Here is an 18,184-nt window from a genome sequence, read left to right as displayed (position 1 = left end):
TTAAAGACAAAATTAAAGAAAAAAAAACACTTCACTTTTTCAATTACAAATGTCAATGCAATTCTCTGTTAAACTCTGATTTGGATTGAGTGATAAAAACAAAACACTAAAAATACTCTTAGTAAAAGATAGAAATCTAGGTGAGTGAGTCTGGTTTCAAGCTTGCTAAATTTCACCAGGGAGATGGGAAACCGGTGCGTTCAAGAAGATCTTACAAGCCGATAACATAGTCTACGGTACGGATGACCACCATAGACAAAATGGGATGTTTTGGTCTAGTCGCCGCTTTTGTACCCAAACTTCATCATGTTAAATTTCATAAACAGATCAAAGATAGTGTCTTACCCTCCCTTTTTTTCAAACAACAACGAAAAAAAACTTTCCTGCATGTAGAGTAAGCAAACAATTAAAAAAATCAAAAATCAAAGTGATAAATAGGCACGTCAAAATACATATCGAAACATTACATGAAAAAGTAACTTATAGCTTTATATTACCGCCCCGTTGCACTTTTGTAGCACAACTTACGACCTACCTTGCTCGGTTAAAACTTTAAACCTCGGTGTGAGCCGCTGATAATTATTGACCGGGTACTGTTACGTCTGCGAGTTTTCGATTACCGTGTGGCGCTGTGTTTATGAACGTTATGTAAGTTTTGCCTTGCAGCGAAAAAAATCTTAGATTCCATTAACTTTTTTATGAATTTAACAATAACATTTAGAAGTTCAATTATAATATACACGTAATTCCCTGAGGGCACATTTTATCGGGCCCCACTAAAGTTAAGTAGGGCCCGATAAAATATGCCCTCGCGGAATCAGCTCTTTATTTCCATCAAATAATAATTACATAAAAAAGTAAAACACTCTTTATACATAAAGACCCAATGAAGATTTGGTGCCTATAATAGATTTTAATTTTTCCCAGATGCAATGTGGAATTGCGATCAATTGTTTACTTACCAAATGACTTAATGGTTTAATTTCTAAATTGCAACATGTTATCAGATAGCAATTGAATAATAATCTACTTCACAAACAAATTTTCTTGAAAGAAAAGGTGAAACAAATATGGTATTTTCTCATATTTTGAAACTTCTGTTCTTTGTGTCTGTTCATAACTCAGCACAAATCTATTTTTCGTTACTTCCCCAATAAAAAATTAAACACTTTGCCCTATGTTGATAACTTGCAGAATTTTCTGTTGTACTAGTTCGTCCATCCAGAGGATGATGACCATGACATCACTTCAGTTGCGTTCGGTGGTGGACACGGAGATGACTGATCAGTTCTGGCACGGAAACGGAGATGACTGATCAGTTCTGGCACGGAAACGGAGATGACTGATCAGTTTGGGCACGGAAACGTCTTCCGCACGTAGGACACATGAGATCTGAGGCTGAGGGTGGCGTGACTTTGGTTTGCCTCTGTTTTCTGATCGCTCTTTTCTTCTGTGCCAGTTCCACTCTTGTGCTTTCGTAGTGGCTGGCACCTTTGTGGAGTAAGCTGCGCCATGTGGATCGCTCTTGTGCTTTCGTAGTGGCTGGCACCTTTGTGGAGTAAGCTGCACCATGTGGATCACTCTTGTGCTCTTGTAGTGGCTGACACCTTTGTGGAGTAAGCTGCACCATGTGGATCGCTCTTGTGCTCTTGTAGTGGCTGACACCTTTGTGGAGTAAGCTGCACCATGTGGATCGCTCTTGTGCTTTCGTAGTGGCTGGCACCTTTGTGGAGTAAGCTGCGCCACGTGGATCGCTTTTGTGCTACTTTCTCCCAGCTGTTGACATCGATGTCGATTTTCTTCAAATTTGCCTTCAGGTTGTCCTTGAAGCGCTTGTATTGACCCCCAGTAGATCTCTTTCCTGAGGCTAGTTCAATGTAGAAGAGCATCTTGGGAAGGCGATCATCATCCATGCGCACAACATGGCCAGCCCAGCGCAGTTGGTTCTTGCCGAGGAGGGTGTTGATGCTCGGCATATCGGCGCGGCTGAGGACCGCGGTGTCTGGTACTTTGTCCTGCCATCTGACCTGGAGAATCGTGCGTAAGCAGTTCATGTGAAAGCGGTTCAGCTTCTTGGCATGGGAGCTGTACACTGTCCAGGTTTCGCAGGAGTAGAGTAGTGAGGGCACGACGATGGCCTTGTAGACTTTAAGTTTGGTTTTCGTGCTCAGACCCTTTCTTTCTCATACCTTCTTCCTTAGTCTGCCAAACGCTGTGCTAGCCTTGCGGATTCTACCATCAACTTCAGGATCGATGCGCACGGATCTGGAGAGGGTACTGCCCAGGTAGGTGAAGGTTTCAGCTTCTCTCCCTTTACTTTGATGGTCGGCTCGCTGTAAACTTTGTGGGGAGCTGGCTGATACAGCACTTCTGTTTTCTTTGTGCTGATGGTGAGTCCAAAGGCATCGCAGGCAGAGAAGTGGTCTATCAGGCCCATACCCAGGACTTTTCTTGGGTGGGGGGGGGGGGGGGGGGGCGAAATCCAAAAAAATGGACCTAATTTTTCCCGGGGGGGGGATTTCTCTAATAAAAATCTGACCACCCCTGAAAGAACGAAAAGGGACATTTTTATGCCTTTTCAGTATCTCCAAGGGACGTTTATTGTCGGATTTGGCTGCAAAAAAGTCTGACTTATGGATTGGTGACATACCAGAGTGATCTAGCTTATGCTTTTTAATTTTGTCTACAAATAGCACGTCTATTAAGAACCGAAAGTGGACCATTGACCGTTGTGGGGGGTGCGTTCGCACCCCCTGCACCCCCCCCCCCCCCCCCCCCCCCCGGGTACGGGCCTGTCCATGCTACGTTGCATTTTGTGTTCGATGCTGGCATTCAGGGCGCAGTCATCAGCAAAGAGCATGTCGTGTACAAGGGCTTTCTTGACTTTTGATTTGGCTTTGAGTCTGCTCAGCTTAAAGAGTTTGCCGTCCGTACGGTAGTGTATGGGGATGCCGAGATCGCTGTCTCTGAAGGCCTCAGTCAGCATTGCGGAGAACATGATGCTGAAGAGAGTTGGAGCTAGAACACAACCTTGCTTGACACCATTGGAGACTACGAAGGGTTCTTATGCGCCACCATCGTCCATAACTCTCACTTGCATGCCGTCGTGGGACGCGCGCACTAGTGTGATGAACTTCTCTGGGCAACCATACCTTCTATCTTAATTAGATAGGGAAACATTTTTCGATGTATTGATGTCTTTGAAATAAAAACTTTCCCCTTGCCGGTGTACAGTTTCATGTGTAAGGTTGTATAGGATGTATAAGGTTGTATAGGATTTATAAGGTTGTGTAAGCTGTATAAGGTTGTGTTAGCTGTATACGGGTGTATATGCTGTATAAGTGTGTATAAGCTGTTTAATGTCTGTACAATATAACAGTAATAACAGGCCATATACTGTATGAATGTCGGTATAATTATATGAATGTCGGTGCAACCAACATAGACCATATATATGAATTTAATGTTGGCACAATATAATAGACCATATATGAAGTACCTCGCCTAAGGTAACGGTGGGGTACGAGATTGCTCTCTGGTATCTGTCACTGCGCATTCACCCCTCGGTAAATTTAACTACGCGCTGACTGCGGTCAACAGAATATTAAAAGAATACAACTGAAACTCACACTTCATAAATATACATTTCACAAATATACACATAAACCATTATAATCCCACATAATCGATATAATCGTTTGTTTACCCCTAAAAAAGTTATATTATGATGAAATATTCTCTTGCCTAGCTAGCCGAAAGACATGCAAGGGCATACAACGAACGCGAAACACGTATCGTCGTTTAAATATGTTCTGATGCCGAAAATTATCGTAAATATCAGTTATTAGACTTCAGTCGTGGCTATGATTATTTACCGTTTTCTTGCAAAATATCCCGTTGTAGTTTTTTTTTTTTTCAATATGAAAATAAGAAGTCGTTGCTCGACATCATTTTATGGCGCTTTCACTGCTTGGCTTACTAATTCCAAGAGAGTACGGGACTTCATCAGATTGCTAACATAGCTCCCATAAATGGTTTAGAGCCTTCACATGCTCGCTTATATTCCCGGGTTTATTCATTAAACAATAGTGTACAGGCGTATACAGGCGTATACAGTATAGAAATAGGTACTCCTCTTACAGCGGTGCTTGGTAAAATGTAAAAAGTCGAACTCTATATAGATATTTGCAAATGTTGGTTAGTTGACAACCATACATCAAGCCCTGTGCAACAGCTACAGCATCGTTTACCAAGCAGCCAATATAGAGGCTTCCCATCCGCGTCAGTGAAGGATTCAAATTATATCTTCATGCTCCAATTAGTGAAATAAACTTAGTTGGGATGTAAATGTATCCGTCTGGGGTGTTTTTCTTCCCTAGAAGCTCAATTTTACGTGTTTAGAGCGACATAAGTTCGTCTCTTATTTTGTGTCGATACTAGGTCTCATTAACATACTTAGTTTCGATACAAAATAAGAGACAAACTTATGTCGTTCTAAAATTAAGCTTCTAGGGAAGAAAAAAACACCCCAGACGGATACATTTACATCCCAATAAAGATTATTTCACAAATTGGAGCATGAAAATATAACTCATAGATATTTATTTGCGTGAATTCGTATGTCCTTCGAAATCCTTCACTGACGCGGGTGGGAAGCCTGTGATACACCACTGTTGGGAGGCACTAGAACGATGCTGGTGCTTTTTTGCACAGGGCTTATGGCGGTAATGTCACCAGTTTACTTCCGGTCGATTACTTAACAATCTCCGATTATTTTTATTTTATTTTTTTATATTTCAAAATTGTGAAAGCAGTCTGCCAATTGGAAGTTTCTTTGAGGATGCGACTAATTATTTAGAGCGGATGGCCTGTTAACAGCGTGGATTCTAATAGATTCTTTTTGTCTTTTGTCGGTTGAGGTTTCCGTCGGCCCTCCGAAAGTAAACTTGTAACAATACCGCTTTTTTTTTAAGTAGACGGTGTCAAGTTTATACAGTAGAGTCTGTCTTAGTGTCCACAGTCGAGTCGGTAGTGGTCACCTGGTTGCCTTTAGGCATATACAGCTTCTCCGCAAAGCGATGATCTTTGGGGAAGAGCTTTGCTAAGGCCTTACGGTAGCGGGTAGAGCGTATGGCGTAGAGGTAGGGGCAACACGCCCCAGGGATATAGAAAGACAGACAGGTGAAGAACACTAGCCACTCCTCCACCTTTGTGCTGGGAAGAATGAACTTGTTGGCCATGAGAGAGCAGTACATGACGCATGGGACGAGGCAAAGGCCGTAAAGGAAGATTGTTATGGCGACCGTGACGGCGGCTTTGTTTTCGTTCCTCTGGCGAGCAGCGCGGGCACGTTCCATATTTGGTGAGCTCTTGTCATCGTCTCCTCCATCTACGAACGCGATCTGGGGGAAAAATGACTTATTATTTCGGTGCATGTTTTTCGCCATTGTGTTTTCTGTGTTTTTTTTTTATGTGCTTTCTTGAAATGTTTAATAAAGGTACAACAAATCACTCCAAATTACTTGAGGGCGTTATCAGTCACGAGCGCAGGTCCAGAGAAAATTAACATCGCGATTTGGGTGGACGTCAATCAACCAGTTTCCATAGAAATCTTTCATTTTTTCCCGCTAAAGTGAAGTCATGGCTTTCAGCTCGATCAATCACCACTAAGCAGTCCGCCAAGTTAGAAATATGGATTTCCCAAGATCACGAAATGTGTACATCAAGATTCCCGATGACGAAAATAATGACGTATGAGCAAAAGCATTCTATAAATAGTATATTATTTTGCGGCTTATCTTATCTCGCACGCTAAAGTTTTCGCTGTCTCTGATTGTGGCATAAAAACTGTCAATCGAAGCGAATTTGGGGAAGATTTTAACATATTAAAACAGAATGGTCGCTTTTTATCGTGTGCGACCAGCCTCCATTTCCACGGAGATCGCTTGATTGACTCCATCGAAACACTTTAAAAGCGAGGTTCTTTTATCGACCTGCGCTGCATTTCTTAAAAAAACTGCGATTTTTTATTATATGTATCGGTTTTGCGCTATAAGGCATTTTATAAACGTCATCATACCTTTCCCTGCCTCTTGATGCTCTTGTAAGTAAGCAAGGCGATTATCCCGATGGCCCCTCCAAGGACTGGGAAGGTGACAAAGCAGTTGTATTTGCCGATCTTATGGAAGTAGGCGGTGTGATACAGGAGGTACGCAGAGTCCCCAAGGTTGATGGTATACAAGAGAAATGCCCAAGGGATAGTCACAGTGAGGACAGCACTCCACACAAAGCCCACAGCGAGAAGAACCTGAAGGCGGAACGAGAAATAGTGCGGAGGTCAGAAACACACCGATGTATACAAATAGTTATACCGGAAATTAATAACTAAGATCAGAACTGAACCGTCACCGCGACCGAGACGAGAAGACAGTAACCGCTACTATCAGGTACGAAAGAAGGGTCGCCTCGCACGCGAGACGAACCTATAATAACCGCGATAAACACAGAGACGAACATACAATAACCGCGACCATCAGATAGGGAGATGAATGGGTAATAACCGCGACCATCATAAAGATGATTGGACAATAACTGCGACCATCCGAGAGACGAATGGACAATAACCGCAACCATCAGAGAGATGAATGAACAATAACCGCGACCATTAGAGTAATGAATGAATGAACAATAACCGCGACCATCAGAGAGATGGAAGGACAATTGCGACCATCAGAGAGATTAGTGGACAATAACCGCGACCATCAGAGAGATGGAAGGACAATAACCATGACCATCAAAAGATGAATGGACAATAACCGCGACCATCAGAGAGATGATTGGACAATAACCGCGACCATCAGAGAGATGGATGGACTATAACCGCAACCATCAGATGGACGAACAGTCAATAACCGCGACTATCAGAGAGAATCACCGCTACTATTAAAAACAGGGTAGCATCAGTAATATGTTACTGCAGCCTTTTGGCCCTAAATAGTTCCCGCTACCAAAATCAGGCGGCAATCCCCGCGACCGACAGAAATGAAAAGGACATTACCGCGACCAATGCGGAAAACGTGAATAATCACCGCAACCATCGGAAACCGTAAAAAAGGACGCAAAAATTGGAAAATCCCTTGGTAACCATCACGACAGAACCAATAAAAAAACTCAGCTCTAAAATCTAGTAAAATCAGTGTAGCGTAACGACTAGAGGATGAAAAAAATCTATAATAATTTCACCTTGTTCTTGGACTTCCAGGGTCCGTAATGCAATGCCCAGTTGATGGCGAGATATCTGTCGGCCATCATGAGGAGCATATTTAACAGGTGCAGCAAGATGACGATGGTCTGTGTAGCGAAGATGAGCGCGGAGCTCATGCGGCCTCCAAGCGCACTGTGACCAAGAACTGCCGCTACCAGAAATATCGGCAAGTTGATCGTCACATTCAGAAAGTCGATCAACGCCAGGTTGCCTAGGTTTAAAGGACTTTTATTACTTGATATTGGCTTAAAGCGGCAATATCACCTATTTACTTTCTGAGGGCCGACGGAAACTTCAACCACGCCACCTGCTCTAAATTATCAGTCGCACCCTTTAGCAATAATTTTGAAATATTTATAGTTACGTAATCGACCGGAAAAAAACTGGTGGCTTGCCTCTTGAAGCATTGCAAGCAGGGGCGTGGCTAGGGGTGGACGCAAGGGGCGTTACCCTCTGTCACAGGGGTGACACCCTTGACAAGATACAGTGGCGGATCCAGGGGGATTTCGTGGGTTCAATACACAAAGAGAACCACACTTTGTGAACAAAATGATGGGTTCCCCAGGGCCATGTTTTTCAGAAATTATAAGGAAATGACCAGTAGCGTCGTGGCTGTGCCCCCCCCCCCAATATTTTAATAATGTTTCTGTATTGTGCCCCCCCCCCCCCCAAAAAAAAAATAATAATAAATAAATCTTTCGATGTCTGCTACGGCTCTGTTTCTTTTAGGGTCAGACAATTTGTTTTGGAGACTTAAGTTTAGTTTTTATTAATTGGACCAGTCTTTGAAAATTTGGATACCCCATTGAGGCAATGTACTTTATGACTTTGTGAAGTGTGGCAAAGACGGAGTGGGGTTTGAAATGAAAGGATAACATATATACACTTGGAAATGAAAGGGAAAAAAGCATAGCTCAAAGAACGCACTATTTTCAATAATTTTCCAGCTCACACACTCTTGTAGTTGTCTTGTAATTGTGTTATCTTGGTATCGCATATGCAAAAACCTGATTTTTCGTGTCCACACCACAGGCTTCCCGGCCGGCTAATTTGTATTTTTATTTCATGCTGATCAAAGGTCTTTTTAGCGCATGCGCGAGTTTCAAATAGTGGATGCAATTTTTCGTGTCCACACCACAGGCTTCCCAGTCGGCTTATTTGTATTTTGATTTTATGCTTGTCAGCGGTCTTTTTCAAGAACCCCTGTACTGAAACTTGTTCGTCTCGTCCTCCGAGCATTCACTTTCTATTAGAAACTTCTAGTATCATAGAATAAAGGTCACAATAAACTCTCACTGCTTTGTGATGTGTATTTATTCAGAATAAGCGGTATTTTTTTAACGTTTAAGCAGTTAAGGGATTTCGCGATACACGTTAGAAATACTGCTTATTTTGAATAAATACACATTACAAAGCAATGAGAATTTATTGTAACCTTTATTTTATGATATAAGACAATTACAGGAAGTGATCAATCGTGAAAATATTCCAACTAGTTTTACTGGGATTGCATGGAGGCTGACGGAGAGGCTGGTAAGCCTGTGGTTTTACAAGAAACTTGCTTGAGTTCTAGAAGTTCTAGAAGAGTTCTAGAGGTATTATAATCATCTCTTAGAGTAGAACGCCTTTATAAGCGCTACACGAAGACAAGGTATTTCTCTTACCCATTGAATGGTTCTAATAAAGTGAGATAGTGAAGAAGGTTCAGATATGACTCACATTACCTATAAGAATGTTAGGCACTGTGTGGAGGAACCGGAATCTCTTCAGCAGAATGCCAATACATCCGTTACCGACCACAGTGAACACCATGACTATCGCAATTAGCGTTATCTGCACTCCCAACATCACGTGATTAGGCCCAGCGGGCAGGGCGGGGCTGTCTGAAGGATCAGCTGTCGCCATATCGTGGTGGGCGTGGCTTGCCATGTCCTTGACGGATTGGCTGCTCGATGGGCTAAAACAAAACGAAAAAAAAACTGAATTAAAATTCTATATGAAAACTTGTGTGATTCCAGAAAAAATTTTTTTCGTAATATCCTGACAAAATTCGAGGACATGTTTGGCTGAATAGTAGCAATCTGTAGACTAGTTTAGATAATGGCTATCTTCTTCCTCGGTGTAACATCTGACGATTTTTTTTTTAAATCTCTTTATCTCGGAGAGAAAGGTTCCTTTGCAACGTAGTAATTTTTTATTTCTCTTTGTGATGCGCTTGCGTCCTAGTGATTCGAACCACCTTTTTAGATAAGAAGGGGAAAAAAAGAAAAAAACAACAATAAAAACTCGATGTCAATAAGAAAAAAAATTCTAGCATATTTTGATATGGCGTTCTTACCTCGCTTTGTGCAGCATTATTTCTCTATAAAGGTTTCCAGCTTTACCTTCGAAGAGCTACCGAGCGAGTATACTCAGTTTTATCAAGCAAGCTTATCAGAAAATAAACATAAAAACCTGTCACTTCTCACAAATAAGCATTCAGAACGGTGAGAAATCGGATGTAGGCGGTACCAACTAACGCAAATGATTTTCGTAAATAACGGTGACAGAAAAGAGAAACAATTTGCAATAAAGACCCCGTAAATTGCTTGAAAAATATGTTCTATCTTTTTGTTATTTCTTCAAATCACATCGAAGATCTTTCTCAAGCACGCTATGACAACACGGGGACCGAAGACGCGTTATTTCGAAATCGATTCGGCTCCTTTCCCTCACATGAAAATTAATAGATTACGACAGCAGTGGGCAAAAAATCAATTTAACAAATTATTTACGAACTAATCTATTTTCGCTGATTATCGTTCAACGTGTTTAATCAAAAGTCTAATGATAATCAGTTTTATCAAGCAAGCTATCAGAAAATAAATGTGGACTTTAAAAGCACACTAGCAGAAAATAAACATAAAAACCTGCCACTTCTCACAAATAAGCATACAGAAAGGTGAGAAATCGGGTGTAGGCGGTACCAACTGATGCAAATGATTTTTGTAAACGGGGACAGAAAAGAGAAACAATTTGCAATAAAGACCCCGGAAATTGCTCGAAAAATATGTTCTATCTTTTTGTTATTTCTTCAAATCACATCGAAGATCTTTTTCAAGCACCCTCTGACAACACGGGAACCGAAGACCTGTTATTTCGAAATCACATTCGGCTCCTTTCCCTCACATGAAAAATTAATAGATTACGACAGCAGTGGGCAATAAATCAATTTAACAAATTATTTACGAACTAATCTATTTGCTGATTATCGTTCAACGAGTTTAATCAAAAGTCTAATGACGAAATCATCCTTTCATTAAGTATAAAGAAAATAATTAGACTGTCATTAATTTGGACCTTCGTAGCCCGCTGGGCACTTTTAAGGGAATCGCAACTGCTGTAAAATACCCAAAAGAAAAACAGTGCTCATCTTTGTTTCATTATATACTTTAGAGTTCCGTTGCATCGGGAGAAGAAAGTGGGATGCGGGGGGGGGGGGGGGGCATAGGCATAGGCCTATATCTTGGCTCAACCAGGCTCAACTCTTGACTGTCTCGGCTGCCTTTATTGTCTTGTAATATATAAGTTAAACCTATTACTCTAAGCGAATTTCAGTTTTTAAATTGAAAAGTATACACACGTTTTCTTTAAGAGTTTGCGTCCTCTGACTTAGAAAAGAGGAGAGGAGAGGAGAGGAGAGGAGAGGAGAGGAGAGGAGAGGAGAGGAGAGGAGAGGAGAGGAGAGGAGAGGAGAGGAGAGGAGAGGAGAGGAGAGGAGAGGAGAGGAGAGGAGAGGAGAGGAGAGGAGAGGAGAGGAGAGGAGAGGAGAGGAGAGGAGAGGAGAGGAGAGGAGAGGAGAGGAGAGGAGAGGAGAGGAGAGGAGAGGAGAGGAGAGGAAGGAGAGGGAGAGAGGAGAGGAGAGGAGAGGAGAGGAGAGGAGAGGAGAGGAGAGGAGAGGAGGAGGAGAGGAGAGGAGAGGAGAGGAGAGGAGAGGAGAGGAGAGGAGAGGAGAGGAGAGGAGAGGAGAGGAGAGGAGAGGAGAGGAGAGGAGAGGAGAGGAGAGGAGAGGAGAGGAGAGGAGAGGAGAGGAGAGGAGAGGAGAGGAGAGGAGAGGAGAGGAGGAGAGGAGAGGAGAGGAGAGAGAGGAGAGAGAGGAGAGGAGAGGAGAGGAGGAGGAGAGGAGAGGAGAGGAGAGGAGAGGAGAGGAGAGGAGAGAGAGGAGAGGAGAGGAGAGGAGGGAGGAGGAGAGGAGAGGAGAGGAGAGGGAGAGGAGAGGAGAGGAGAGGAGAGGAGCCGTGCTATCGCGGCGTCCCATTTATTTTATTGGGGAATAAGTATTAAAAGGAGCGCAAGGAACGCCGTATACCTGCAAATGAATATGCGGCAAGTCGTCCTCCTTGAAGCGCTCCCCGTTGTCGCCTGGGTTCAAGAGTAGAAAACACGGCTTGACGTATTTACTTATAGGGGAAAAAGGGACTCTAATCTCCTCAAAGGTGAAAACTCTGTATTCTACTTCTCTCACTGATTTGGCTAAATTTCCGATCCCTTTTCTGGTCTAAATTTCCTGCATCAAAAGCAATCAGATATGATCAGAACATTGCGTTCGGTTCGAACATTGCGTTTGGTTCAAGAGGATATGAATATGATGACAATATGCTGTTATGTTTACTGATGGTAAATTATTAAATGTTTGCAAAAAGGCAGCCTTTTAACAGGTGTGTAGTGGGAAAAAACCCTTCAATATAAAGTGAACAGAACTTTGCCTTGCCATAGATTGCCCTTGATTGCCCCGATTGCCCCTTAGCTAATTCCTTCTTTAATTATAAAAAAAACCTGTGTTTTTATTGCATGAAGTTACTAGTAATTAATTGTCAAAGTGCAGTGCAACGTGCCGAGTAAATACTGGAACACGTGCCGAGTAAATACTGGAACACGTGCAGAGTAAAATCCGGTAAAACGTGCCGAAACTACTTGCTGCAACGTGTAAACGCTTCGGGAAACTCCCTCCCTCCTGCGCGTGATTGACATGTCGGATCTATGAATTGTAACCCACTAAGTCACTAACCACAAATCTTAACAACACTAACGGTAAGAATACCAGATACACGTCAAAATAATTTTAACCTGCGTAGCAAGCCAAAAGGGTTGCCGGGAAAGAAGAGAGGAGACGTGGCGCGCACTAGGGAGAGGGTAAGATGAGGGAGAGCTTGCGCTCCATTTCCCTACATTCGCTCTAGGGGGGAGGGGAGGGTTGACATCCTTCCCATGATGCACTTCGTCAAAGCATATATTATCAACCGCTGCGCGTCGTGATGGCGCGCAGATGATGTTAGTCATGAAGGCATTAAGAGCAAGATGGAATAGCTCCGAGGCATTTTGAGGAAGAAACTTACTTGATTGTCGCCGAATGCCTCGACAATGAAAATTCAAGATTTAAATTTGAAAATAGATGTTTTTTTTTTTGCCTTTCAAACCCACGGCCTTCTCCCACGGGCCTTCATTACTCAATCTCGGACGATTTAATTTCAAAACCTATGCCTTTTATACTGTATTTTTATTCTTCTTGGTAAAGGTTGCACTGATGATCACGAGAAATTTGTTTTCTACAACTTTCTACAGCTAAAAATGACTAAAAAATAACAAACTTTTAAAAATAGCGTGCCCGCTATTTTCGCTCGTTACTTTCGATCATCAGCTCAAAATATTTCCTTGGCGGCCTAAATGGATTATGACGTCATCATTCAAGCCCCTCGCCTTTTACCGCCGGGAAGATTTATTTTTCGCTTTAAAAGCTTTTTCCCGTCGATTTTTGCAATTTTAGAGCAGCCAGTGTGTTAGGTCATCTTTCCAAGATATCTCGTGCAAGGCTTCGAAGCGATGGAGTTAAAATATGGAAGATGGTGAGTATTTTATCGAAGGGAATTGGAGCTCTGCAGCGACATGTTTGACCGATTTCGAACCCAAACACATGTAGTAATTTGCCAAGATCTCTCTACAATAATTTTTCTGGGCTTAGAAAAAAATTATTCTGAGAATAAGGGGTTATGTTAGCTTTCGAAATCGGTATGTCTCTATATGGGACGCGACGCCAGTTGCTGGGACGTTTGGTTACAATATCGTGTTGAGCTCTGCACATCAAGGACATAAGTATAGGAAACAAGGGCCCTCTTTGATAGCTAACCTAGCCGTATTTATTGCTATCATTTTTTTTTTTTTTTTTTTGCTTTTTCTGGCTGATTTTAAAACCAGAAATCTTATACAGCGCTGCCAAAGTTTATAGCTAAATTGAGTGAAAATAAAATAAAATTAGTGTGTGAGGCTGTAGTTTCAGTTGGCTCCTCTGCAATAAGGCCATCATAAATAATAACTCTATACATCAAATTAAAGATTAAAGAAATGGAGAAGAAACCCCTTTCTCTTTTCTAAATATATTTGTTACAATTTATTTCAGATATTGACCATGGCAAAGAAGATGAAGATAAGTAAATATATAAGGATGGACAGAGAGATAATTGAATTTTCTCCTTTGTATTCCACTCTTAGTGATAAAAAAACTTATACTATTCTTTTTTTTTTAATATTTGTTTTATTTGTTCAAGCTATGTGTTATTGACTATTACACTTTTTGAAAGTATGGTTACAAATTGACCCCCTAGTTCTGTAGCACTGCCAAGAAAATAGGGGGGACCCCCTTCGTATTTACAAAGACAATGCTTAAAGAACGCTGCTTTGTGTGAAAATGGTATAAGATTACATGACTTTCAACGTTAATGGAGATTTGCACCCCAGCCTCTGCTACGGCCCTGCCCCTGGTCCATGGACCCCTTGTTGAAAATAGGTTTTCTAGTAATAACATGTTTTCTAGCGAGGGAAGGTTTTCTCTACTTTTAGTATGATCCGAGTATAAACCAAGAGCATGGATGAAGGTTGGTTAAAAAGTTTCTATGTATTAAATCCCCAGAGCTAACACAGTATTATACTTCTGGGGTTTTCTAATTCGCACTAAAACATAATATAAGACACAGCATATTGTGCATTCAAGGTGCAATGGACTTTTGAAATGAGAGGGGATCTATGATTATTTCACATCACTTTTATGTATGGTGCTTGATTATAAAAATTGTATGATTGGACAAATCGTTTCCACTTTTCCCCCATTTACTCTGACTAAAAATTTTCAACCAGAAAGAATTCAAATCATTAGAATTCTGTTGGAGTAAAATTTATGAGAAGAGTGATAAGCTCATGAAAATGATTTGTTTTCTAGACATATTGCATAATACATATGCTGTAAAAACATTTACATGTGTCCACTGCATTTCTTTGGGATTGAACAATTTAACAACAGGCTTGTGTATTTTGAGGGTTACAAGTTTTCATCCTTTTTGGGTGTATGACATTTTGAGCTCTGTTGGACCCTTCCATCATGTTTATAACTAAATACCCCCCCCTTTCCAACCCACCCCTGGGCTATTAAGCTTCAAGGCATATAAATCCTTAGCCCATTCAGCCTTTCGGGTATTAAGTCATAGCCCATTCATGCTCTAGCGACATTGTCAAATATTTAAATTTAAGAGTTATACAATCGATGGGCTGGTTGGTACAAGCCAAGAAAAAAAATTCAAACTGTGTCTTCTATTTGTTTTATTTGATATTATGATTGATTTTATTTGATTTCTGTGTACCACATGCTTTTTGTGTGTAGGAGATGAGACGATTTAAGCTTATACCACTATTAAGTCATTAAAACAAATATGAAATACTGTATGTGTCAAGTAATTTTCTGCAGTGGCTGATCCAGGTGTGGTTCTGTGGTCCAATGGTCCAATCCTTTTTAAGCACAAAGCTATTGTAATAGTTTTCATAAATTGAAAAATTCTAGACCCCCATTCAGCTTTTAACAGCGCCTGCACAAGGCAATTTGAATACTGAATGTTCATGATAGACCGACAAACTCGGACGGGCTGCATATATATAACTTATTGAGACTAAACACAACACACCGTAAGGCATGTATTTATGCATGCATTATGAGCTTCGGAGGACGCACCGAAAACCATTTCCAGTACTGAGTAGTCAACTCCAGGGTCAAGAATCCATGTCTGCTTGTCCACCGTTAAGTGTGCCTTCGAATTCCAGTATAATTACCCTTCCAAGCTGTAATTCAATCGTGATGACCATCATCCTCGCCGTCATCTATTGATTTTACCACATCTTTGCGCTCAAAGGCTTTTCTACAAGTCTTTCCAATTTTGATACGTCTAAAACCCTACCAAAAAGCAGAAAGATATTGTTTTATGCTCTTATTCTCGTCTCTCTGTAACCGCCATGTTTTCTTTACTTAGGTCCAGCGAGTGTTATGACGTCATCTTACAATTTGATCTGTGATTGGTTGTTTCAATGTTTTGATGCCTCGAATGTCAAAACAAAAAAAAAATGTTTCCTGAAAAGGAAATATTCTGAGCTGCTTATTTTCGAATGCCCGTAAAGCGCGCGCAGAAATATTGAAAAATAAAATACACCTACAATAACCTCATTCTAGCTAAAGTTGGCAAAATATTACTCGACCTCAAGGCTTAGTTGTAGTCTAATTATTCTTCTGGCAAATCCTCATCAAATCTGTACTTGATATGTTATTTTAGTCAGTCATAAGCTAATACAACCGGTTCGTGCAACCCCAGTAAAACAAGAAGGACAGCAAGATGACGTAATCAATTTTCAGAGACCACTTGATTCAAGTAGTCTATCTTCAAGGTCAAAATTCGCCCCTAAGGAGTGAGGTGGTTTAGAGGTAGAATCGAACTAGCTAAAGTATCAGGGTAGGGAGTCCTTAGAATACGAAATATTTGTCTTACAGAAATGTAGACAAATATGTAGTATTAATAAGAGTATTAGTTTGCATCGCAAATCTCACAACCCAAATCTACTCACAATTATTACATAACACACACATGAGCTAGCTTGTGACTCCAACTTTAATTCCTTAGGTTTCATTTTACTTGTTTTAGGCATTTTATAAGGATAATTTGACATTTTCTTTGATTTATTTTCAAGGATTTTTCCCGCGAATTTCGCGTTTTTTGTTGCTAACTTAGAAAATCACGCTCAAGTGCTCATGGACAGGGTGTCCACCCCCCCCCCCCCCCCCCCCCTACTCGCTCTATTCTTCTCTCCAGGCGCGCGGGATCTATTCGTTATTTTCCCAAGCCCTTTGCGTAAGCTAAAATAAATTCGGGTTGCCTTAAAATATGCATATCCTTCCGTTCTTAGATAAAATCTCTCAACCAATTGCTCAACTCACTTTGAGAGCGTAATCATGTATAGCGTATAGCGTTTTCTTTTCAATTTGTTTAGCTTTATATGTGTGTCAGGAAACTTAAGAAAAAAAAGAATGAAAGACAAAAGAGATTCATCATGGTTATAGAAGCACAGGACCGTTGACCACCTGTTATATTATGTATATTTTTTTTGCTAGATTTTAAGTGTTTTCTCAATATAAAAAGTCATCATCATTAACTTAAGATTTACGAGCATGTCTAGCCATGCGCTAAAAGAAAAAATGTTGTAGCGCAGGCTGAAATCTACTGCGTGGGTATCAGTAATGACGCAAAGTATAGAAACATTGAAGGGAAAATTATGTACGTGGAGAGATAGGCAGCAATAGTGTGCGATTTCATAAGAGCTCTTAAAAATATTGTGCGGGCAGGTCCGGTCACACGTAATTGAAGTAGTATGCGATTATCTTTTTTTGTTGTTTCTCCTCATTCTATGAAAGTGCATATCCATCTAGCTCGCGCATGTGGGGCGCAGGTAGATCCTATGAAGAGCGCCATGCGGGTGTTGTGCGTCCATGTATGCGCGTGTTGTGCGTTCATGTATGCGCGTGTTGCGCGTCCATGTATGCGCGTGTTGTGCGTCCATGTATGCGCGTTTTGTGTCCATGTATGCGGGTTTCGCGTCCATGTATGCGGGTTTTGCGTCCATGTATGCGCGTGTTGTGCGTCAAAATATGCCCGTTTTGTGCTTCAATATATGCGCGTTTTGTGCGTCAATGTATGTTCGTGTTGTTCGCGCGTGTTGTGAGTTCATATATACGCGTGTTGTGCTACCATATATGCGCGTGTTGTGCATCCATGTATGCGGGTTTCGCGTCCATGTATGCGGGTTTTGCGTCCATGTATGCGCGTGTTGTGCGTCAAAATATGCCCGTTTTGTGCTTCAATATATGCGCGTTTTGTGCGTCAATGTATGTTCGTGTTGTTCGCGCGTGTTGTGAGTTCATATATACGCGTGTTGTGCTACCATATATGCGCGTGTTGTGCATCCATGTATGCGGGTTTCGCGTCCATGTATGCGGGTTTTGCGTCCATGTATGCGCGTGTTGTGCATCCATGTATGCGGGTTTTGCGTCCATGTATGCGGGTTTCGCGTCCATGTATGCGGGTTTTGCGTCCATGTATGCGCGTGTTGTGCATCCATGTATGCGGGTTTTGCGTCCATGTATGCGCGTGTTGTTCGTCCATGTATGCAGGCGTTATGAGTCCATTGATTCGTATTTTGTGCTTCCATATATGTGCGTGTTGTGCTTCCATGTATGCGCGTATTGTGCGTCCATGTATGCGGGTGTTATGCATCCATGTATTCGTGTGTTGTGCTTCCATGCATGCGGGTGTTGTGCGTCAATATATGCGTATGTTGTGCGTCCATGTACGCAGGTGTTGTGCGTCCATTTATGCATATGTTGTGCGTCTATATATGCGGATGTTATGCTTCTATATATTGATATGGCCACGCGCATTGGTTCGCGCTTTAGTAGATATGGGCACGTGATTAGCTGGTGTGCGCGTTAGTAGATATTGGCACGTGCATTGGTATGCACGTTAGTAGATATTGGCACATGCATTGCTGGTGTGCGCGTTAGTAGATATGGGCACATGC

At 41.6% G+C, this 18,184-nt stretch overlaps 1 protein-coding gene and 1 long non-coding RNA gene across 2 annotated transcripts; one reads left to right on the top strand and one right to left on the bottom strand.

Annotated features, from left to right (window-relative positions):
- Nucleotides 1–3,625: 3,625 nt before the first annotated feature.
- On the bottom strand, nucleotides 3,626–9,978 carry LOC116614171 (trace amine-associated receptor 1). Its single transcript, XM_048725612.1, has 5 exons — nucleotides 9,603–9,978; nucleotides 8,989–9,221; nucleotides 7,243–7,475; nucleotides 6,080–6,307; nucleotides 3,626–5,402 (listed from the first exon to the last, which is right to left on the bottom strand). Exons 1-5 carry the CDS (start codon nucleotides 9,617–9,619, stop codon nucleotides 4,989–4,991), a joined length of 1,125 nt encoding a protein of 374 aa, XP_048581569.1. The 5' UTR covers nucleotides 9,620–9,978; the 3' UTR covers nucleotides 3,626–4,988.
- Nucleotides 9,979–12,332: 2,354 nt separating this feature from the next.
- Nucleotides 12,333–15,009, top strand: LOC125561357. The gene is made up of 2 exons (XR_007307386.1): nucleotides 12,333–13,146; nucleotides 13,698–15,009. It is a non-coding gene; the product is annotated as an uncharacterized LOC125561357 (long non-coding RNA).
- Nucleotides 15,010–18,184: the final 3,175 nt, after the last annotated feature.

This window comes from Nematostella vectensis, chromosome 3, assembly GCF_932526225.1.
Source record: "Nematostella vectensis chromosome 3, jaNemVect1.1, whole genome shotgun sequence".
Classification (NCBI taxonomy): domain Eukaryota; kingdom Metazoa; phylum Cnidaria; class Anthozoa; order Actiniaria; family Edwardsiidae; genus Nematostella; species Nematostella vectensis.
The sequence above is the reverse complement of the archived record's forward strand: the minus strand, read 5'-3'. Positions and strand labels throughout refer to the sequence as shown.